At 46.6% G+C, this 20,648-nt stretch overlaps 1 protein-coding gene across 1 annotated transcript in view; it reads left to right on the top strand.

The window, feature by feature from the left end:
- RGS5 (regulator of G protein signaling 5) overlaps positions 1–4,479 on the top strand; it is a 94,408-nt gene extending 89,929 nt beyond the window's left edge. Inside the window, exon 5 of the mRNA XM_026656143.1 lies at positions 3,649–4,479. Within this exon, the coding sequence (XP_026511928.1) occupies positions 3,649–3,810 (162 nt within the window). The 3' untranslated portion in view covers positions 3,811–4,479. The remainder of the gene's footprint in view (positions 1–3,648) is intronic.
- The last annotated feature ends 16,169 nt before the right edge of the window (positions 4,480–20,648 follow it).

The following is a 20,648-nucleotide window of genomic DNA, read 5'->3' on the forward strand; positions in this document are numbered from 1 at the left end:
GCAGGAGGTTGGGGTGCGGGGGGGGTTAGGATGCACTGGCAGAGCTGTGGAGTGCAGGCAGGTTGTGGTGCAGTGGGATTGGGGTGTAGAGGGGTTAGAATACACTGGCAGGTCTGGGGCAGAAGGGTGGATGGGCTGCAGGAAGGTTAGGATGTACTGGAAAAGTCGGGGATGCAGAGGTTTGGGGGTGCATTGGAAGAGCCAGGGGCACATGGGACTTGGGGTGCACTGGCAGAGCTGCAGAGTTGGAATCTATGGGATTTGGGGTGCACCAGCACAGCAGGGAGGTGCAGATGTAGTGGAGTGGACTGACAGAGCTTGGGGTGCAGGGAGTTGGGGTGTGCTGATAGCTGGGGGGCTGCCAGGCCTCCCTCACTTGAGCCCCCAAGCTCTCTCCCCTATCGTACCCTACCATCCATCCCCATTTATTCCTTTCTCCTCACTGCAGCCCCAAATCCTTTCCTCACTATTTTCCCCACTACTCCAACCCCCAATAACCCTCCCCTCCCAGGAAGCAGTCACATGTCTATTCTCTCCCCCCCGCCCCCAATAAAACTGCCACCCATGACTCACAAATTGTAGCAACCACCAGCCATTTAGTCCAAAACTCCTTTGGTCATAGGTGGGGGTTGTGATTCACTCAGCCTTAGTTATGTTAATGGAAGGGGGAGTTCACAGCCATCAATAACAATGAGGCTTGTGATTCATCCAGTCATTAGTACCTCACAGCTTATTAATACAAGGCTGTAGAAGAAAACTGTTTTGGGGGCATCTGTAATGGGGGAACCCCTAATTCAAATGATCCCAACTTTGGAGCACTAATGCTCCCCTGTACCTTGGTACTGGCGCATGTGCCATGTAAAAATGTGTTTTCAGTTTGGGTCCCCCGAGGTTTACTGGGCACCAAGCATTACCTTGGGTAAAACTCGAGAGGTTGAGATCATGTTGAGCCACCTCACATCAACAGTTGGCTCTCTAGCTCTGGGCAAAACCAAAACCCACCTAGAAACTCTTTTTAAAATTATTTTTCTAAGGCGCTTATATCTCCAGATCTCTTAGCTACAATGGCTCCAAACTTGGGTCATTAACCCTTCCTACAGAGGCAAATTGCAAAAGAATCCAACTACAGCTAAACATGTAGATTTTAGAGCAGTCAGACTTTAAACAGATGTCATGATGGAACCTCAACTATAGTGCCCCTCCATGCCACTATAATAAAACCAGGAGAATCAGAGTTAAGGGAAATGTAAACACATTAAGGGAAGAATTACACAGCTCTTACCTAGCACGCTCTGTTAGAGGGCTTTCCCTTCTCCCTCCTACTTTCCTGGTTCTTGTCACGCAGACAGCAAGCAGCAAAAGACCAGAAGTCTGAAGTGCAGCCAATGTGATGTTTATTGGGGTTAGTTTCCAAGCAAGCATAGATATTCCAAAGCCCTTCACACCAGTCAGGCTTATCTCTGATAGAGTCTGTTCCCCAGTGTTCCATTCCAAGCTCTGATGCTACAGAGACTTGCCTGTGTGCCTGTTCCCTATTCCCGTTCCCCTTAGCAAGCATGATTCTAATTTCCCTTCTACTTCCTGTTTGACCCCAGTTTATATAGTAATATTCTCAGCTATACCTTAACCAATCATTTTACTGAAATGTAACTAACCAATCCTAACATATTGTAACATAATTCTCTAACCAATTATATCCCACTACCCTAATTAACTTACACCTAGTAAAATTAATTATACAGCAGACAGAAACAATTAGAGAACCAGACAGATTAACAATAGAAAAGTGGGGGGCCCAAAGATAAAACAATACAGAAATGAGGGTTTCACAAGCACCATCATTGATAAGTGATTTCTTGCCAGACTGGATGCTATCAAACTAAGTTTTCTTTAACCATCTTAAGATCTGTTTCTTTATCTGGTGGTGATGGGCACTCTGAGGACAGGATTGTCTTCCTTAACAGCCCAATATCACCTTATTTCAATGTGATTGGTTTGGGATGTGAAGATGTGACTGTATGCTTCCCAGCTTATGGCTGCCCCTGCTGCTTAGCCAAAGGCCTTAGCCTAAGAACAAGGCCTCAGACTATCCTAGTAAGAGAAGGCCCATACATAGGCAGACTGTGATTTTGATTCTTTGTTTTTATACCCTTGTAACTAGCTAAGTGATAAAAATACACCTGAGTTCTTAAAGTATAGGCCTTTACAGGCAGGCCTGAATATCTATATTCTGCTTTGTAAAGCACTGTGGGATAGAGAGTGCTAGGTCAGTAACATTAACCCCATTTTACAGATGGGAAAATGGAGACACAGAGAGGGGCAGTAACTTGCCTCAGGAGGTCTAGAACTAGAACCAAAGTATCCTGAGTCATAGTCCAGTGCATTAGCCACCCGGCCACAGTATTGGCCTCTAGGCAGCTTACCAGCTTTAACTCTTCCCTGCAGCAACTCCATGAAATGATGGTAGAACCGGGCTGAAGGCATTTTAGATAATGATTTTTAATGTAGGTTTTGTCCAGGAATTTCCTTAGCTTTGAAAAATTATTTACAATTGCATACACAGACTTCAAAGGAGAACCCCAAATGAGAATACTGGAACAATGCAGTATTGGTAAGGAGATGATAATATTCAGCGTTGACATTAAACCATTTTTCTGTAGTTTAACTTCTAAGGGCAGATTCCCCGGGGCACCAAAGCAACACAGAGAAGTCAGAGTACACTAGCCAGTTACATAGGGAGTACAGCTGCTTTGTATCACCAGAGTAGGGCAAAGCAGCTGAAGTGCACTGCTGAATGTGCCCCCTAATTTGCAGGTTTAGAGAGCTGTGTCAGTGCGATGGTGCTCTGTGCAGGGGGAGATGGGGAGAGCCCTGCCCTAGTGTTTCTGTGCTGTAAGGCTCCCCTGTGCTCTTGCCTTTCCAGCACTGGTGCCCAAGCTAGCATTCTTGGAACACTTGAAGAGCATGGGTCCAGTTTCCCTCAGACCACTGGGTCATTGTAGCGAATAGGATTGTTACATGCAAATTAGCTGTAGAGGTAAAGTGGTGACTGATAGAGTTACCTCTAATAGCACAATAAGAGTACCACTTGTAAGAGTTGCCTTTGTCTAATCATAATCATAAGGATGTTGTATATAATTATTATTAACTAAATCTGATTACAAACAGATTTCTCCAGATGCAGCCTGTGCACAAGATTTCAATCAATTTATCAATATGGAAAGTTTAACATGTCTGTATTATTCCATTATTAACAACATTCTGGACAAAGAAAAGACCAACAAAATGGTAAATTTCTTCAAGGACCCAGTATATATTTATTTTAAATCATAAACTGATGAAAGGGTTTTTGTGTGAATTCCCAGAACATTCCTTCACTCCCAGAGAGTTGGTGCTGCAATTCTGGGGAGGGTACATGCTATTTTTTATACAGAACTAAGAGGCCGAATCCCTTCTTTAGGTACAGAACAAAGCTCCACCTGAACTATGGAGTCAGGACTAGCGCTTCCCAGCACCAATGAACCTGGCTTTGATCATTTACCTTGCTGTTTGTGCATCTGGATCTGGATCGCGCAGTGTGGTTCCCACTCTCTTGCTTAGGGCACCGAGTCCTTGTCCTGTTCACTTCCTATTGTGTCCCCATCACAGGTGAATATCGACCACTGCACCAAAGCTGTGACCATGAAGAACTTGGTGGAGCCATCAGTGAGCAGCTTCAATGAGGCTCAGAAGCGGATCTTTGCCCTGATGGAGAAGGACTCCCTGCCCAGATTTGTGCGGTCAGAGTTTTATCAAGAGTTAATCAAGTAGCAATGTAGCAAGCCTGTGCACTGCATCCCCTGCTAGGCACTCACTGTGAGCCATGCCTCTTTCCAAATCCCACCTTTAGTCTATAGCTGCTTTGCCTTAAAGATACCAAACTGAGAAAGCACTCAACTGCATTGCTAAACTCCTTCCACATTGTTTTGAACTTTCTCCTATGTGCCAAGTGTCTCCTTTTCTACAGTCTCTTTCCCTGCTCCCTTCCCAAGATCCCTGTTATGAAAAAGCCCTAGTGATTTTACCCATTGGTCTTAGACTGCATTACTGAGAGTCATCTCGGCAGCCAGTTGACAGCAAGCTTCACCAGAGTAGTTCCATGGAGACGCAAAGGAGGCTTGCAGGAGCCTTGGCACTCATCTGGTACGCAGGGCTGTGGCCTGTAAAGCTTATAGGTCCTAGGTCTTGTCCACACTACAGAGTTTTGTCAACAAAAGTTATGCTGTCATACAGCAACTGCTTTAATTAAACTGCTGTTGCATGTCCAGACTATGCCCTTGTGTTGGCAGAGCGCATCCACACTACCAGCTCTTGCATCGACACACAGAGCAGTGCACTGTGGGTAGCTATCCCTCTGTGCAACTGGCCGCAGGGTGCTTTGGGATGGGTTTGCAATGCCTCATGGGGCAGGCACAGCATTACATGATGTAAGTTTCTCGTTCCATGAGCATCCTACTAGATTGCCAGCTGCTTTTCAACTAAAGTGTGGGGGGGTGGGAGAGTGTGTGACAGGATGTATGTGTGTGGGGGGGGGGAGGGAGTGTATGAGAGAGTGTGGGGGGAGTGTGTGTGTCACCATGCTGTCTTTGTAAGTCCAAACAATCTTGAGGTGGTGGAGGGGAACGTTCTCCCCCCACAACAGTCCCCTCCTCCCTCCCTGGCTCTGCACAGCACAGCAGTCTCTTCCCCCATCTCCCCTGCTCTGTCTGCCGCTGTGTTCCTAGTTCCAGGGAGAGCAGGACTCCATGTTAAGGGTCCTGTGATTCCCTCCACGTTCTCCCATAGCCTCCTCAGACCAATGATCCACCCCTACCTTGTACTCCAGGCAGGGGAGCGTGTTGCTCTCCATGCTGAGGAATGTCAAAGCTTCCCGGAGTTTTGAAAGGGGAGGGGTGCATACCTGCAGGGCAGCAGAGTTCAAAACATTGAACAGAGTGGTCACAGCGGCCATTGTGGGATACTGGGGGAGGCCAGTTACATCGACATAATGAACAGCAGTGTTGCTTTGTCGCTTTAACTTTGCCCCAAAATGCTCTCTGCCTCTCATTGAGGTGGTTTTATTTTATTGGCAAAACAAGAGAGTTTTGCCAGAAAAAGTAGCACTGTAGTGGGTACACCTCCACTGTTCTGTTGATAAAAGCTGCCTTTTGCAGACAAAACTGTATACTGTAGACAAGGCCATAGTGTCCAATGCTCTAGCTGGATCTGAGCAGCCTTGATTCAGATAAACTCTGATGAGAATCAGAGAAGCATCCACACTTCAATGTTTATCCAAAACAACCACATGACTGAGCTGCTAGACCATATGTCCTCATCCATCCCTACTCGCATGTCAGGTTACACTGATCTGATACCCTCGCTGTGACCAGCTGGATGAATTGAACATGTGAAATACTAATGGCATGGAAAGGGTGTTAAAATACTCCTGTCTCCTCCTGCCACGGCCCAAGACCTTGAAGTGACTGCTCTAAGTGCTAGCACTCTGTGCGGTTGTGACAGTCTTTGAGGGAGGAGGTGTTTGACAGCAAGCCCCACTGAGTGAAAGCCACCTCAGTTCTTCTGAAGCATTTGCTTTCTGAGGGCCCTGACACTGAGTCTGAGACCAGCTAGTGACAGGATTAGCTCTAATTGCACGTTGTGTCCACACACGACATGGTGGCTGCACAGTTAGTAACCATAGCCATGGCAGCACCAGTGTTTTGCCCCGGGCCATGACAGAGACTGCCACGTGGCTGCCTTCCTGGATCCTGGGGCACACTGTTATTTGCAATGTAGATCCTCCACACCCCCAGCAAACTGTGTCCACATGACTGGTTTGGCCTGCCCTCTCTCCTCCCTGCTTTCCAAGCGGGAGCACGGCCCACTTGCTGCTCATTCAGCATATCTGCTGGACACAGAAGCACTATGGGGTTTTCCCAGCATGAACTGATCCAATCACAGACAGGCAGTGTGGAAGGCGCGGGCCCATATGGGTGTCACAAGATTGTTTTTGAAAACAGCTGCGTGGACACAGGAAGGTCAGATGAGAATCAGAAACTGGTAACAATGACAGTTCTATTCATGCTATACCTAGGTACAGGGTGTATCTGGAGCTCCCAGACTGCGCTCTTCAGCTAGTAACACACTTCCCATTGTCAGTGTGCTGGGGGAGGCTACTGTGAGCGATAGGCCCTTCAACACACCACCTCTGCTGGAACAAACAGTGCTCCTTTTGAGCTGGAGACAGGAAGAAAAATAAAACAAACATCATTATCCAAAACACTGGGACTGCTGACTAGCAACCCAGAGCTCTGCCTGCATTAGATTTAGTGAGCTTGTCATTTCCAGAACCATATACAACCCCACAATGCCTATGCATAGCCTTACTCAATGCTCCCCAGGTGTTTAGAGGTGTGTTTGACTCATCACTGTGGGTGTCCTGCTGTTGAAGGCCTGTCCTAGTTATTCTCTCAAGAGCAGCATGCCAAAGTGAGAGTTCTGCACCAACCCAAAAAAGAAATTTCATTAGAGGAGGTAAAACTTGTTGAAAGAACATGACTAATAGAAACAGTTTGGGTCAGTTGCTGAGAACAGCCCTGAAGAAAAGGCAACCGTGGAAACTGGAGAAATAAAACCCTGCCTTCTTGAACAGATGGCAAATAGTGCTGAGCTTTGTGCAGTCCATTTCCCTCTGTCCAGGCTCCTCATTCTGTTTAGATGGGGCATACATATTTGTATTGCTGACACAATTGGCCAGTTTGTGTTCAAGCAGGATGACAGGACTGATGGGGCTTCTTGAAGGTGACAGACTTTTTTCATTTTGAAAAATATTACAGCTCACAGACATTAGCCTTTGCCCTTGGTTCCAGCCCAACTCAGCAGCCACCAGAAGTTGTGACCATCTGCAGACCTTGGGAGGTGGGGGGTGGGGTGCTGTGTGAAATAAAGCTGGGATCTCAACCCAGTTTCAAGCAAGTGTCCATCAGAAGCATGATTGGCAGAAACTGGCCCCCCACTGGTGAAAAGGCCAGGGACTGACTGGACCTTGACATGAATGTCTTTTCTCCTCCGGGGGGTTTCCTAGGAAGCCTGCAATGCCACTGCTTGTGGTAAGACTGCCTATGGCTAAATACAGGACATCAGTCTCCACAGCTGACGATCCAGCATTTTTATTTTTTAAAATCAGTTATAAAACTCTCAGCAGTCTGTTAAAATGGGCCACCCACGCTCAGAATCCAGAGCTGGCAATCCAAAGCCTGGGAGACTGTGTGCAACATGCAATAAAATAAACGATGGGTTTGCAAACCTTTTATACACTTACAAAAGCTATCAAAAAAAACACCATCCCCAAATATTTACACCTCGTTTCCATGGTGACAGAATAAAAATACATAGCTAGCTGGGCTGAACATTCCAGGAAACAAACTCTGGTAATGCATTTATTTTTCTTTCTCTCAAGCAAATGGCCTGGGAAAGTTAGAGGCCTCATGACAGGGCCACTGCCTGGTATTCTCATTCCCTTCGCCTGTGTGAAGATGTAACCCCTCTGTCAGTCATCCTGCAAGGTGGTACAGTGGCAGTATCACAATGGGCCCAACCCATTGCAAAGGGACCTCTCACATCTTTCACCTCCCCTTTGAGAAAGTAAAAAGTTAGAGCAGAAAATATCAATATAAATAGAGCCTTTTTCTGTCTGGCTTTGAAGGGAAATAGGTTAGGAACAGAACTGGGGCTAAGACCAAAACTGGTTCAGCAGTTACAATATAGGATATAGGATAACCATACCATCGCTGGGCCACATTCACTCCTGGTGTAATTCTACTGATTTTAGTGCAGGTATCTCAGAGAATTAGCTTGGTTCAGTATGTCTCTGCATAATACAGATGGCCAGAAATGCAGGCTCAAATGGGCTCCCAGCAGAAAGACTCCCACATGTCATTTACTTGATTAAGATGTTGCTGGAAAGACTGAAATGCCTCACAGGTACATTGGGAATTCAAATTTGTAATTGCAAGTTAACCAAACAAATTGTGTTTTAATTGGCAATATATTTAATCCCCTTCTCTCGCTTTCTCCAGTAAGACCTGCCCTATGGACTGCCACCAATGGGTGACTTCTTATTAGTTTAAGTAACCTCTTTAAGTTATCTGCACGTTTCCAGTTCTCTAGTTAAAAAGTCATTCTGGTTTGGCTGGTCCTTTGAGTGGTTGCTTAAAATGAACAGCTCTCTATATACATATATGCACATATACACACACAGATTTTCAGTCAGTTTCTGCTAGGTGTCCAAATTTGTTCATGCAAATTTTACATGCTCAGTTGATTGTTTGCCTAGTTATCACATGTATGTCTGCAAAACAGGTACTTCAGGCCTAACTATCCAATCTGATCACACAAACACGCACGGGCCGTCATTCCACACCCAAAATTCAAGGCCATCTTTTGAAAACGTGATCCTAAAAGTCTACTCTTGTAGCTGTCTGATTTGGATTCCAACACATGTAATCTTTCTTCCCTGAATCCTGCTGCAGGATAATTTACACAGGAGAACAAGCTGGGGTGGGTTGGGTATTTATGGTGAAGTCAGGACTGTGGCTTGCACTCATTAAAAGGAAAGGGGGATGCCATAGGTATCAAATGTGCCATAGGAACCACAGGCATCAGATGTACATTGACCATTTCCTGGAAGTTGGAGCTGTGAAAAGTGCTGTGGGTTATTTTGGTAACCACTGGTGAGTACGTCCTAACCTGTGCTCTTCTACCAGATACTCAAACTTCTCAGATCTTCCCCAGTCAACCAGATCTCTCCCTTCATAGTGCTCCTTAGAAAATTCCTTTTTGTCTCATGAAAACATACTCCACTCATGCCCATAAAGACCAGATATTGGCTCTATTGGGACATCACAGCGATGTGCTGGGCGGCCCTGTGCTGAGATGTGGTTTGTAGCCTAAAAACTGCTTTGGTTTGTCATGTGCTATCACAACAACTTTTGGTGGCACCTGGGCAGCAGGAAGCCTTGGGACTCGGTTTGAGTTCTTTTGAAAGTGTAGCCTATCAGAAACCCCTCCTGGCCTCCACTTCTGCTACAGAAAGGATAAACCTCCTCTCCTAGATACTTAATTTTGAACTAGGTCCAATTTAGCCTAATTCTCTATTAGCTACAGAAGGGCCTGTGCAATGTGACTTCAGAAGCATTTGGGATTTCTAAAAGCTGTGTTTGTGTAGACTGTTCACTTTGTTTATTCACTCTGGCATATAAACAGTCTGAAAGGTGACAAATGACACCATCTGATGAGGAAGCGGATAATTCTGAAACCCAAGCAACATCTGCTATGGGACCGATACCATCTGTAATGTGTCTATTATCAAGTATTTTATATATTCTCTGTTACTCGTACTTTTATTATGTTACATATATATGAGCACGATATATACAGCATTATATATCTGTATTCTTATATACACATTATATATATATTCATCATGTTAACTTCACTTGAGTCCTTAGTGAGTCAGTGAATCAAAACATACAATTTAAATGCATGTTAGCTAACAGCAAGATTGTTCACTTTTCACACTTGCCCATTGTTTCTCGCAGCCATGAGCACTGAGTAGAAGTAGAATGGTTTCAGGTATTTTATTGAGCTAAAACTCAACCTTTCATTGGTATCTTCCTATCTCTTTCTTTGCACTGTGTTGATAGATTACTCCTTTATTGGAGCAGCAGCTATTATCTTTAGAAAAAAAGCAAGTGGATTTGTGCTATTCTGGGGAAAGGCCAGTGGCCAGGGACCCTCTCCTGGCAAGGCAACCCCAGGCTGAATTTCTAGGTCTCTGGTCTCAGTGCATTGCTTTCATGTGAGTTCAGTGGTTCCAGAGTCCTGGCAAAGCACTGATTGAATGGAAAGCCCCTCTCTTGGCATGTCATGCTGCCCCAATTGCCTCCTGGCCATGGGGTTGAGGTCACTTGCCATGTGTCTCTGGTAGGCCCTGTGATTTGAACCCTCCCTCTCAATGAGACCCATTCTCATTGTGCACCGTTTAAAGCCTGTATCTATTCCATCATGCCTGTGCTGTTAACTGACCTGAGCGGGCTGTGGAAATACCCTGTGCATCTGGTACAGAACCTGGAAAATCTTCAGGACCATAATCTCTTTAAATCTGCCCTTTGTGCCCTGAAGAGGTTAACATCATGTACTGTCAAACCAAACCACATCCCACTACAAGAGGTGAACATCTGTATGGGTCAACTCCCATGACAGGGCCTGTCTTGTAGGGTGCTGAGTGGTTCCCCCAAGTGGCTCTTATCCATCCAAACCCGTGTCCTCAGTGCAGGATGGTACAGGGTGTGTGTCCCCCCCCGAGGCATTGCCATGTCAGGGCAGTGCAGGCTAGGTCAACTGGGTCTGTTCTGTAACATGCATGTAACCTTCAATATAACCTGAATATAAAAATATTATCACTGACATGGCTCTGTGGCTTGTTTATTTACTTCATCACTTTATGATCAAGGTCAGATATCAGGCTTAGCTTCAGCAATGCATTTCCAGGACTTGGCTTTTATTAGAAAGGTGAATGAAAGCAGGCACAGAGCAAAGCGAAGTTCTAGACCTCTGCTAGAATAGAGAGAGAGATTTCCTGGGGATTAAAAAATGAACCAGCAACTACTGGAGATTGGCCTGCCCCGGATTCCTGGTGTGAGCCCCTTCAGCCCCAGCACACTTCAACTGGTAACCATAGGCCATCACTTGGTAACCAAAGAATGGGACTAACCCTTCCCATTGTGATGGGTTTGGTCACAGAGACCCCCTTTGGACTGTCACCTGACGTGCTGGAATTACCTCTGAGCCCGTTTTCCCTGATGGCTTGGGACTCCAGAACCCTGCCTTATTGAGCCAGACATGCTAGCCTGCTGCAACACAGACCCAGGTCTGAACCATGCCGCCAAAGCTGCAGGCTTTAACTGGAACCCACTCAGCAGGTTACCTATCTCCAGCACCCAGACACCCAGTTCCCAGTGGGATCTAAACCCCAAATAAATCCATTTTACTCTGTATAAAGCTTATACAGGGATATAGAGATATGCACAGCTGTTTGCTCCCCCAGGTATTACTCTGGGTTAATTAATAAACAAAAGTGATTTTATTAAGTATAAAAAGTAGGGTTTAAGTGCTTTCAAGTAATAACAGACAGAGCAAAGTAAGTTACCAAGCAAAATAAAACAAAACACGCAAGAAAGTGAATACAGGTAAATCTCACCCTCTAAGATGTTCCAATAAGCTTCTTTCACAGACTAGACTCCTTCCTAGTCTGGGCCCAATCCTTTCCCCTGGTACAGTCCTTGTTAGTTCCAGCTCAGGTAGTAACTAGGGGATTTCTCATGACTGGCTGCCCCCTTTGTTTTGTTCCACCCCCTTTTATAGCTTTGGCACAAAGTGGGAATCTTTTGTCTCTCTGGATCCCCACCCCTCCTTCTAAATAGAAAAGCACCAGGTTTAAGATGGATTCCAGTTCACATGTCACTGTAAGACCACCTTCTTCATTATTTAGTAGCTAGAAGACATGTACATAGGAAGGCTTGCAGGTAAACAAACCCATTCACAGTTCATTGATTCTGAAGCACCCTTAATGGCTTCCACTTAACATGTTTACATCAGTAATACAAGTTTATAACTTATTCTCCTAACTCCAGACATAGAAATAATACATGCAAACAAATAGGATGAACTCACTCAGTAGATCATAAGCTTTGTAATGATACCTTACAAGAGACCTTTTGCATGAAGCATATTCCAGTTACATCATATTCACATTTATAAACATATTTCCATAAAATATATGGAGTGTAAAATCACACCCATACTGTGCATTTAGCTGCCCCTGCCTGTAGTATTAAAACCCTCCTCCACCCCGCAGCACTCCTCTGGAAGAGAAGCACCACTCCTCTCCTCTGCCCCAAATCAGGTCAAAGTGAAAATAAAAAGTTTTTTTTTATTTTCCTGAGCTGCAAGAAAACTCATTATTAGCCCAGCTCCGGTGCCCAGCCCTTTGACACAAATCACCCCACATGGAGTGAAGGGGTTGTTCAGCTGAAAGGATAGAATTAGCACTTTCACAGGGTTTCAACAAATAATGACGAGAAAATCCCTCAAGTCCCTTTTCACAGCAATTCAGAGTTTGCTGACATCTCGCTCTTGTATGAATGCCAGCTGGGGGGAGGGGGGAGCTGAAATCAAAGGAAAGACCCAGCTGAGGAGTGAAGGTGAGGCATGCATGGCAGCTCTGCCAGTTGCAGTATATCATGGGGATCAGTCTCTAGTCTGTGAATATGGAATGTTTCAGCAGAGGGCAGCATGACACAGATTCTCTCCAGCGCCTGAGACCCTGATAGCACAACAGCCATTCAGGAGCTAAGCCAGGACACGGCAGCTCCAAGCAATAATGCCCTGACATATAAGGGGCAGCCCAGATACAAGCGGGACATTGTCCCTGCTGCTAAGTGCTCTAGCCTACAGAGGATCCACTGCTGCCAGGAAGGAGCCCTCTTGCAGGGCATGAGGAGAATGTTCCTTAAGGCCAGAGACAGCAAGTGGTATTTCAGCTCCAGGAGACCTCCCAGGGCATGCTGACAGCTAGGGGCAGAGCCAGGGCAATAATATATGGACACAAAGCATCTGTGTAAGGATGCCCATGGAACACCGAGTAGACCCTGCATTCAAAGGTGCTGTGCCAGCTCTTTGGCCTGCCCTGAGCAAAGCTGGGTGCTGGTGTGCTTGAATCTTGCCTACTTGTCCTGGTGGGGAGCTGGTTTTGAAGTGTCTGGAGGAGAGCAGGCTCCCAGGTGTGATGCCTGGTCAGGGATTCCCAAACTAGGAACTGGGCCTGCCCAGCATGGCACTTCAAGACAGCATGTTAATGCCCATGTCCCAGGAGGTCACAGAGCTCTGCCTGGTCAATGCTATGGCCAATGAGCAGCACACACTGTGCTATCATTGGCCAGAGGTCCTGGGTCAGGGACACACCCATGCCTGCTGGATGGATACCCCTGGGACCGGTATGCCATGCTCCCTAGCACAAATGCTGAGGGAATGGTTGTCAGAGGGAGAGTCTGGGAGGCAACAACATTGTGGAGCCTCTGTGACATACCAGGGTACAATCCAGACCAGTGAGTAGCTGTGTCACCCCTGCCCTGTAACTTGAGCTGCCCTTTATAATGCCTTGCTGCAGTAGCCTCCAGCTTGGACTGCTCACAAACAGCCTTCAGCATGTAAGTCACTCCCAGCCATGTCTGTGTGTGCTGCTGCCAGCCAGCCACACCTTGGCTCTGACCAGCCTTGGTTATGCTGCAGGGTGACCCCCAACACAGCCCCAGTCCTAGAACTTTCCCCAGAAATATATGTCCTGTACTGCCCAGCCCTCTCCTGCACAGTACAAATATACTGAGTCCATTATTCCTTTAAGGGAATAATATGCACATAACTTGTTACCCCAAATGGAGTTACGCAGACCCTTCAACTTGAACACACTGGATTAGATAAAACAGTAAAACCAGATTATTAACTACAAAGCGAGATATTTTAAATGAGTACAAGTTATGAGGTATAAAAGTCAGAAATGGTTACAAGAAAAATAGAGGTAAAATGCTTACTGGTGCCTAACAACCTATATTAGATTCAAAACAAAAGTTCTTTCACCACACGCTTTCAGCAGTTTTACTGACCAAACTCTTTAGGTCAGGACCCCTCCCCCAGAGTCCAATGGCTGCTTCCTTTGTGAATGTGATGGGCAGGGAGGAGAGGTGTCTTGGGGTGTCTGTCCCTTCTTTCTATAGTCCTGTCCCCACTTTGAGAATGAGAAGCATTTCCAGCTGGGAACAAGGCGACAAGCAGTCTGTGTGGAAGGAAACTCCATGCTGTTTCTTCACTGAGATGTAGATTTTTGCCCTGCCCCCTTTCCTGCCAAAGAATGGCCCTTGTCAGGTAACTGTCCATCAGCCTTGTTTACACATGGCTTAGGCATCAGCTTGCCCTTTGTCTCTGAGGAACTGGTTTGGCCACTCCCCTGACTTCTCTGGAAACATACTTTTAGTCATGATTTTATCTTGTGTTTATAACTTCACATATAATGCTGCAATTTGCATTTTTAAATAATACCTCACAAGGCATATCTTGTACAAGCATTACTACGAAGGGCATATGGTGTGAACACAGGGTTATATTCTTTCACAGCCCCCAGCCCACCAGAGCGCAGGAAGGGCAGCAGATGGCTCAGGCACACGGAACAGGTCTCTGATTGCACTGCGAGCAAGAGGAGGGAGATCTGGTCAGGATGGGGCTGTGCAGACAGAGGCGGCATGTTCTTGAAGAGAAGATATAGGCACCCACGTCACTCCTGCAGGAAAGGCTGGCAGCTTCACTGTGAGACACTTGTCGGGCAGCTTGACCAGACCCAGCTGCTGTCATCAAACACCAAACACCACCTGGCAGATCAGAGTACCCCAAGTGATGGGTAGCTTGGAACTATGAGCTGGAACCAGGAACCAGTCATCAGCCCCGCAGGGAGCTCTGCAGTTCAGGAGGAGTCAGTGCTGGTCATCTACAGCCAGTTTCTAACCCCTTTGCACTGTTCATCCCAGTAGGGAATCCAGGAACTGGAGCTGGGTGAAGTGGGTATTTGCACTCAGCGATGTTCATCTGATGCTGTTTGTCTCTGCAGCCCCATGAGCTGCAGTGGCATGCTATAAATTACATAAAACACTACAGTGAAGGACTTTCAGCTTGCAAGGGAAACACTAAAAGGTCAGCCCAGACACCAGCTCCTGCATCCCGCTGATCACACAAATGGGACATGGGATAAATGTGAACCACTGCAGTGAGAGCAGCGCAGCAAAGCACAGATACTTGAGCCCACACTAAAAAATGGGAATGTACCTATTTTGGAACATCACCCAGATCAGCATCAACCACTAACCAGCCCCTTCACGCTGCCAGCGTGCCGGGGGGGTGGGGGAGGGGGCTGGGTTCCACAGCACTGGCCTATGTTGGCAAGGACCACCAGAAAAGTAGAGGGGTCTCTGGCAGACCATGGTGTAGGACAGTGGAGCCCAGGGATGGACTGGCCAGTGGGATGCCGGGAAATCACCAGACAAAGCAATAATCCTCTCCCTGGAGGGTAAATAAGCTGCCTTCATCTTGCAGCCAGGCTAGTGATAGCTTGGGTCTATCTGATGAACTTGAACACTTTGGGTCAGAAATATCATGAGGCCCATGGAAACCAGAATGTGGCCAATTATTCTGAATTCTTGAACACCTTGGTCCAGGATACATTTGCACCTCCCTGCCCCAAGTCCAGTTTGATGCCACTTGAGGTGCTGAGTATTTATGCTTCACCGTCTCCTGATGGGTCATCACAGAAATCACAGCTGTTTCACACAATTTAGAATGAAATACTGTTTGGCTGAAAACCCTCTAGGAAAATACACTATTTCCCATTCTTGCTTTGTCCCATTTCAGATATACCTGCTTTCCAGTCAGGGAACAAACTGAGCTGCATTTCCCCCTTAGTAACTGCAGGGGTCTGTGAAGGAGCAGAGAAACTGCTGCCTGGCACAGCAGGGGTTAAAGAAAGCCTGTGGAGTCAGCTAGCCCCGCCTCATTATACCTGAAGCCAATGCCAGGCCTGGAGGTGGGAGAAAAGAAGGGAGCCTGGCTCAGTTAGGTGCTGACTGGTGAAGAGGCAGGAGCTCTCTGTTTGCTTGCCTGAAGGCACAGACCAGCAACCCTTCCAGCCAATGCAGCCACTGAAGGCAAGTAAGTCTTCCCCTGCCAATGGAAGCCTGTGGGTATGCCCCAACTGCGGGTAACTGACCCAATGGGGCCTCACCCCAAACTAAAAGGACTTTCATAGGGAGCAGCCCAGGAAAAAAAGGTCCTGAATCCCCCACCCCACCGCCTCCTCACAGCCGGGAAAAAGATCCATCTCCCCTGTTTAGGGGTTTGAGCAACACAGGACCCTGTGCCAGGACCTGAGGGAAAAGGAGGGGTCAGGTCCACCTACAACCCCCTAATCAATGATCTAGCCCAGGGGACAGCAACCTATGGCACGTGTGCCAAAGGCGGCATGCAAGCTGATTTTCAGTGGCACTCTGCTGCCGCCCCAGGGTCCCGGCTGCTGGCCCCGCTCAGCTCGCTGCCGGCCTGGGATAGCAGCCACTGGCCCCACTCAGCCTGCTGCTGGTCTGGGGTCCCGGCCGCCGTCCCCGCTCAGCCCTCTGCCGGTCTGGGGTCCCAGCCGCTGGCCCCCTGCCAGCCGGAGTCCTGGCCGCCGGCCCCACTCAGCCCACTGCCAGTCTGGTATACCAGCCGCCGGCCCGGGGCTCTGTTCCTGGCGTCAGCCCAGTGCTCTGCAGCCACCCCCAGCTGTGGCTCACTGGGGCAGTGAGGGGTGCAGACAGGGACAAGAGGGGGTGCAGCTCAGCACCCCTACCTTAAAAATTGTTCCAGCACCACTGGGATATTTTTAAGTCCTGATTTGCTGTTTATATCAGGCCACGTGGAACAGCACACTGCGTTTGATGTTGTGCGTGCCCTCTGTCACCATTTCCCCCCCCCCCACTGTGAGTTGAGGGGTACATTTGACAAAATGTCAGCTCCTATGAAAGCAAAGTTAGATGTCCGTTCATTTCAGCCTTCTTGGACAGATGCATTTGGATTTATTCAAAAGAAGGACCATGCTGTTTGTGCTTTCTGTTGTGAAAGTGGTGTTTGTGGCACATCAAGTGTTCGACGACATTTTGAAACGAAGCATGAGAAAACCTTTCTTGATGAAGCAGACAAGACTGAATTGATCAAAAAGGCAGTAGCAGGATATGAGAAGCAAAGCAGTGTTTTTAAATGCGTAAGTGTAAGTAAAAATCAAGCTATAGGAGGAAGTTACAAGATTGCACAGTGCATTGCAAAAAATGGAAAGCCGTTTACAAATGGGGAATATGTAAAAGAAGTTTTTCTCAGCAGTTCGGAGGTTTTGTTCAATGATTTGCCAAATAAAGATATGATGAAATCTAGAATAAAAGAACTTCCTGTCTCTGCCCAGGGCTGGTGCAAGGAAGTTTCGCGCCCTAGGCGAAACTTCCACTTTGCGCCCCCCCAGCCCTGTGGCAGCTCCCCGCCCCCCCTCCACCCTGAGGTGCCCCCCCTGCGGCAGCCCCCCTGCCCTGAGGCGACCCCCCCGTGTGGCAGCTCCCCACCCCAGCTCACCTCTGCTCCGCCTCCTCCCCGAGCATGCCGCCCCTGCTCTAATTCTCCTCCCCTCCCAGGCTTGTGGCACCAAACAGCTGATTGGCGCCGCAAGCCTGGGAGGCGGGAGAAGTGGAGCAGCGATGGCGTGCTCGGGGAAGGCGCGTAGCAGAGGTGAGGAGCCGTGCGGCAGCTCCCCACCCCTGCTCACCTCTGCTCTGCCTCCTCCCCGAGCACGCCGCCCTGCTCTAATTCTCCTCACCTCCCAGGCTTGTGGCGCCAAACAGCTGATTGGCGCTGCAAGCCTGGGAGGTGGGAGAAGTGGAGCGACGACCACGTGCTCGGGGAGGGGGCGTAGGAACGCTGTAAAAAAAAATTGGGGGCACTGCTTTTTGGCGCCCCCAAATCTTGGCGCCCTAGGCAACCGCCTAGTTTGCCTTAATAGTAGCACCAGCCCTGTCTCTGCCAGAACAGTTGAAAGACGCATAAGCGAAATGGCATAAAACATTAACAAAAAGCAGACAATTGCATTAAAAGACACAGCAGTGTTCAGCATTGCAGTTGATGAGAGCGTGGATATAAACAACGTTCCAGTTTGGCAGTTGTTTCAAGATATTGTGCATCCGATGAAATCCAAGAGGAACTTTGTTGCCTAAAACCCCTGCATGGCACAACAAAGGGGGAAGATATAGTGGAAAGTTTTGTAAACCATTTTGAAGAATGAGGAGTTGACATCAGAAAAATATTTTGTGTGACAACAGATGGTGCTCCTGCCATGGTTGGAAAACAGAAGGGATTTGTAAAGTTATTTGAAGATCAAATTGGCCCCCCAACAGTCAAATTTCACTGTATCATCCATCAAGAAAACCTGGTGTGCTAAATTTCTAATTCAGAGCTTAATAATGTGATGAATACAGTGGTGTGAATTGTGAATTTCCTAGTTGCTCTATCTGCTTTGACTCACAGACAGTTTCAAGCACTGCTAGAAGAGATGGACAGTGCTTATAACGACATTGCACTTCACACCAACATTCGGTGGCTAAGTCATGGCAAGGTTTTGGGGTGCTTTGTAAACTGTTTTGATGCAATCAAGGCCTTTTTGTTGGCAAAAAGGACAAAACTACCCCAAACTGGATGACAAATGGCTGTGTAAGCTCATAAGAACGGCCGTACTGGGTCAGACCAAAGGTCCATCTAGCCCAGTATCCTGTCTACTGACAGTGGCCAATGCCAGGTGCCCCAGAGGGAGTGAACCTAACAGGTAATGATCATGTTTCTAACTGACATCACCGCTTACTTAAACGAACTCAACCTCTGTCTCCAGGGTGCAGGGCAAACGGTTCTGTATCTTTATGAAGCCTGGAAGGCATTTGTTGTAAAACTAGCAGTTTTTTTTCTCGGGATAGTTGAACTTCGACTTTCTGCTACTTCCAACACACAAAAGAGCTATCGACACGTTGCACTGTCAGTATCGATGAGATTGGAATGTACATGCAAGAACTGGAATCAGAATTTTCTGACAGATTTCAAAATTTCCAGCGATTTGGCCCAATGCTTTCTTTTCTAATTAAACCTGAAAACTTCAAAGAAAGCGACTTGGATTTGTCTGTATTTCAGTGGATGGGTGTTGAAGATTTCGAAATGCAGCTAATTCAGTTAAAAAGCTCAGAATTGTGGGTATCAAAGTTTGGAGATCTGCAGAGTGCACTTGAAGCTACCAAGAGAGATCATGGGGCCTCTATTCTGACCTGCTGGAACTTCCTGCCAGTGCAATGTAACTGTTTGAAGAAAATTGCGTTTGCAATGCTTTCAGCATTTGGATCCACATACTTGTGTGAACAGGTATTTTCACACATGAAATCTGTCCTCTGTCCCTCTCAGAGCCGGTTAACAACTGATCACTCAGAAGCCTGCGTGCAGCTTAAAGTATCCAAATATGTGCCATACATTGGAAAACTCAGCAAGGAAAAGCAAGGGCAAGGATCACCCTAAACTGATAAGATCTGCATTTTAATTTAATTTTAAATGAAGCTTCTTAAACATTTTAAAAACCTTATTTACTTTACATACAATAGTTTAGTTATATAATATAGAATTATAGAGAGAGACCTTCTAAAAACGTTAAAATGTATTACTGGCACGCGAAACCTTAAATTACAGTGAATAAATGAAGACTTGGCACACCACTTCTGAAAGGTTGCCGACCCCTGATCTAGCCACTAGACTGCCCTGCCACTGAAGGCCAGATCACAGGGCCCCATATCAGATTTTGGTGGGGAGGGGGAAGCTTCAACCATGATACCAGCGGCTACTTACACACATGGAAACTTTAGGGTTTTTTTGAGATGATAACTTAGAAATTAGCCTACAGGAGCACTGTATCTAATTCCTATATAAAGAAAGAAAATGTTATATACAAACACCAATTAAAACCATATTTTAAATTTATATGTAAGTTTAGAACAATCAGGAGATAATACAGCAAGATATTCACAGTCCCAAGCCTTGAGGTATCATAAGAATGGTCATACTGGGTCAGACCAATGGTCCAGCTAGACCAGTATCCCATCTTCCAAAAGTGGCCAATGCCAGGTGCTTCAACGGGAATAAATAGAACAGGCAATCATCAAGTGATCCATACCCTGTCATCCACTCCCAGCTTCTGGCAGTCAGAGTCTAGAGACATCCAGAGTATGGGGTTGCATCCCTGACCATCTTGGATAATACCCATTGATGGACCTATCCTCCATGAACTTATCTAATTCTTTTTAGAACCCTGTTATAATTTTGGCCTTCACAACATCCCCCGACAAAGTGTTCCACAGGTTGATTGTGCATTTACGTCACTATGTTTGATTTAAACCTGCTGGCTATTAATTTCATTGGGTTACCCCTGGTTCTTGTGTTATGTGAAAGCATAAATAACACTTCCTTATTCACCTTCTCCACATCAGTCAAGATTTTATAGACCTTTGCCATATACCCCCTTAGTTGTCTCTTTTCCAAGCTGAAAAGTCCCAGTCTTTTTAGTCTCTCCTCATATGGAAGCTGTTCCATATACCTAAGCATTTTTGTTGCACTTCTCTGTGTCTTTTTCAATTCCAATATATTGAGATGCTCTAACCAGATCTGCACACAGTTACCATGGATTTATACGGCATTATGACATTTTCTGTCTTATCTATCCCTTTCCGAATGGTTCCTAACATTCTGTTAGCTTTTTTGACTGCCACTACACATTGAGCAGATGTTTTCAGAGAACTATCCACAATGACTCCATGATCTCTTTCTTGAGTGGTAACAGCTAATTTTGACCCCATCATTTTGTATGTATAGTTGGGATTATATTTTTCAATGTGCATTACTTTGCATTTACTTTCCTATATCAGTTTTGG

The sequence above is a fragment of the Terrapene carolina genome, unplaced genomic scaffold (assembly GCF_002925995.2).
Source record: "Terrapene carolina triunguis isolate 2854851 unplaced genomic scaffold, T_m_triunguis-2.0 Scaffold212, whole genome shotgun sequence".
Classification (NCBI taxonomy): Eukaryota; Metazoa; Chordata; order Testudines; family Emydidae; genus Terrapene; species Terrapene triunguis.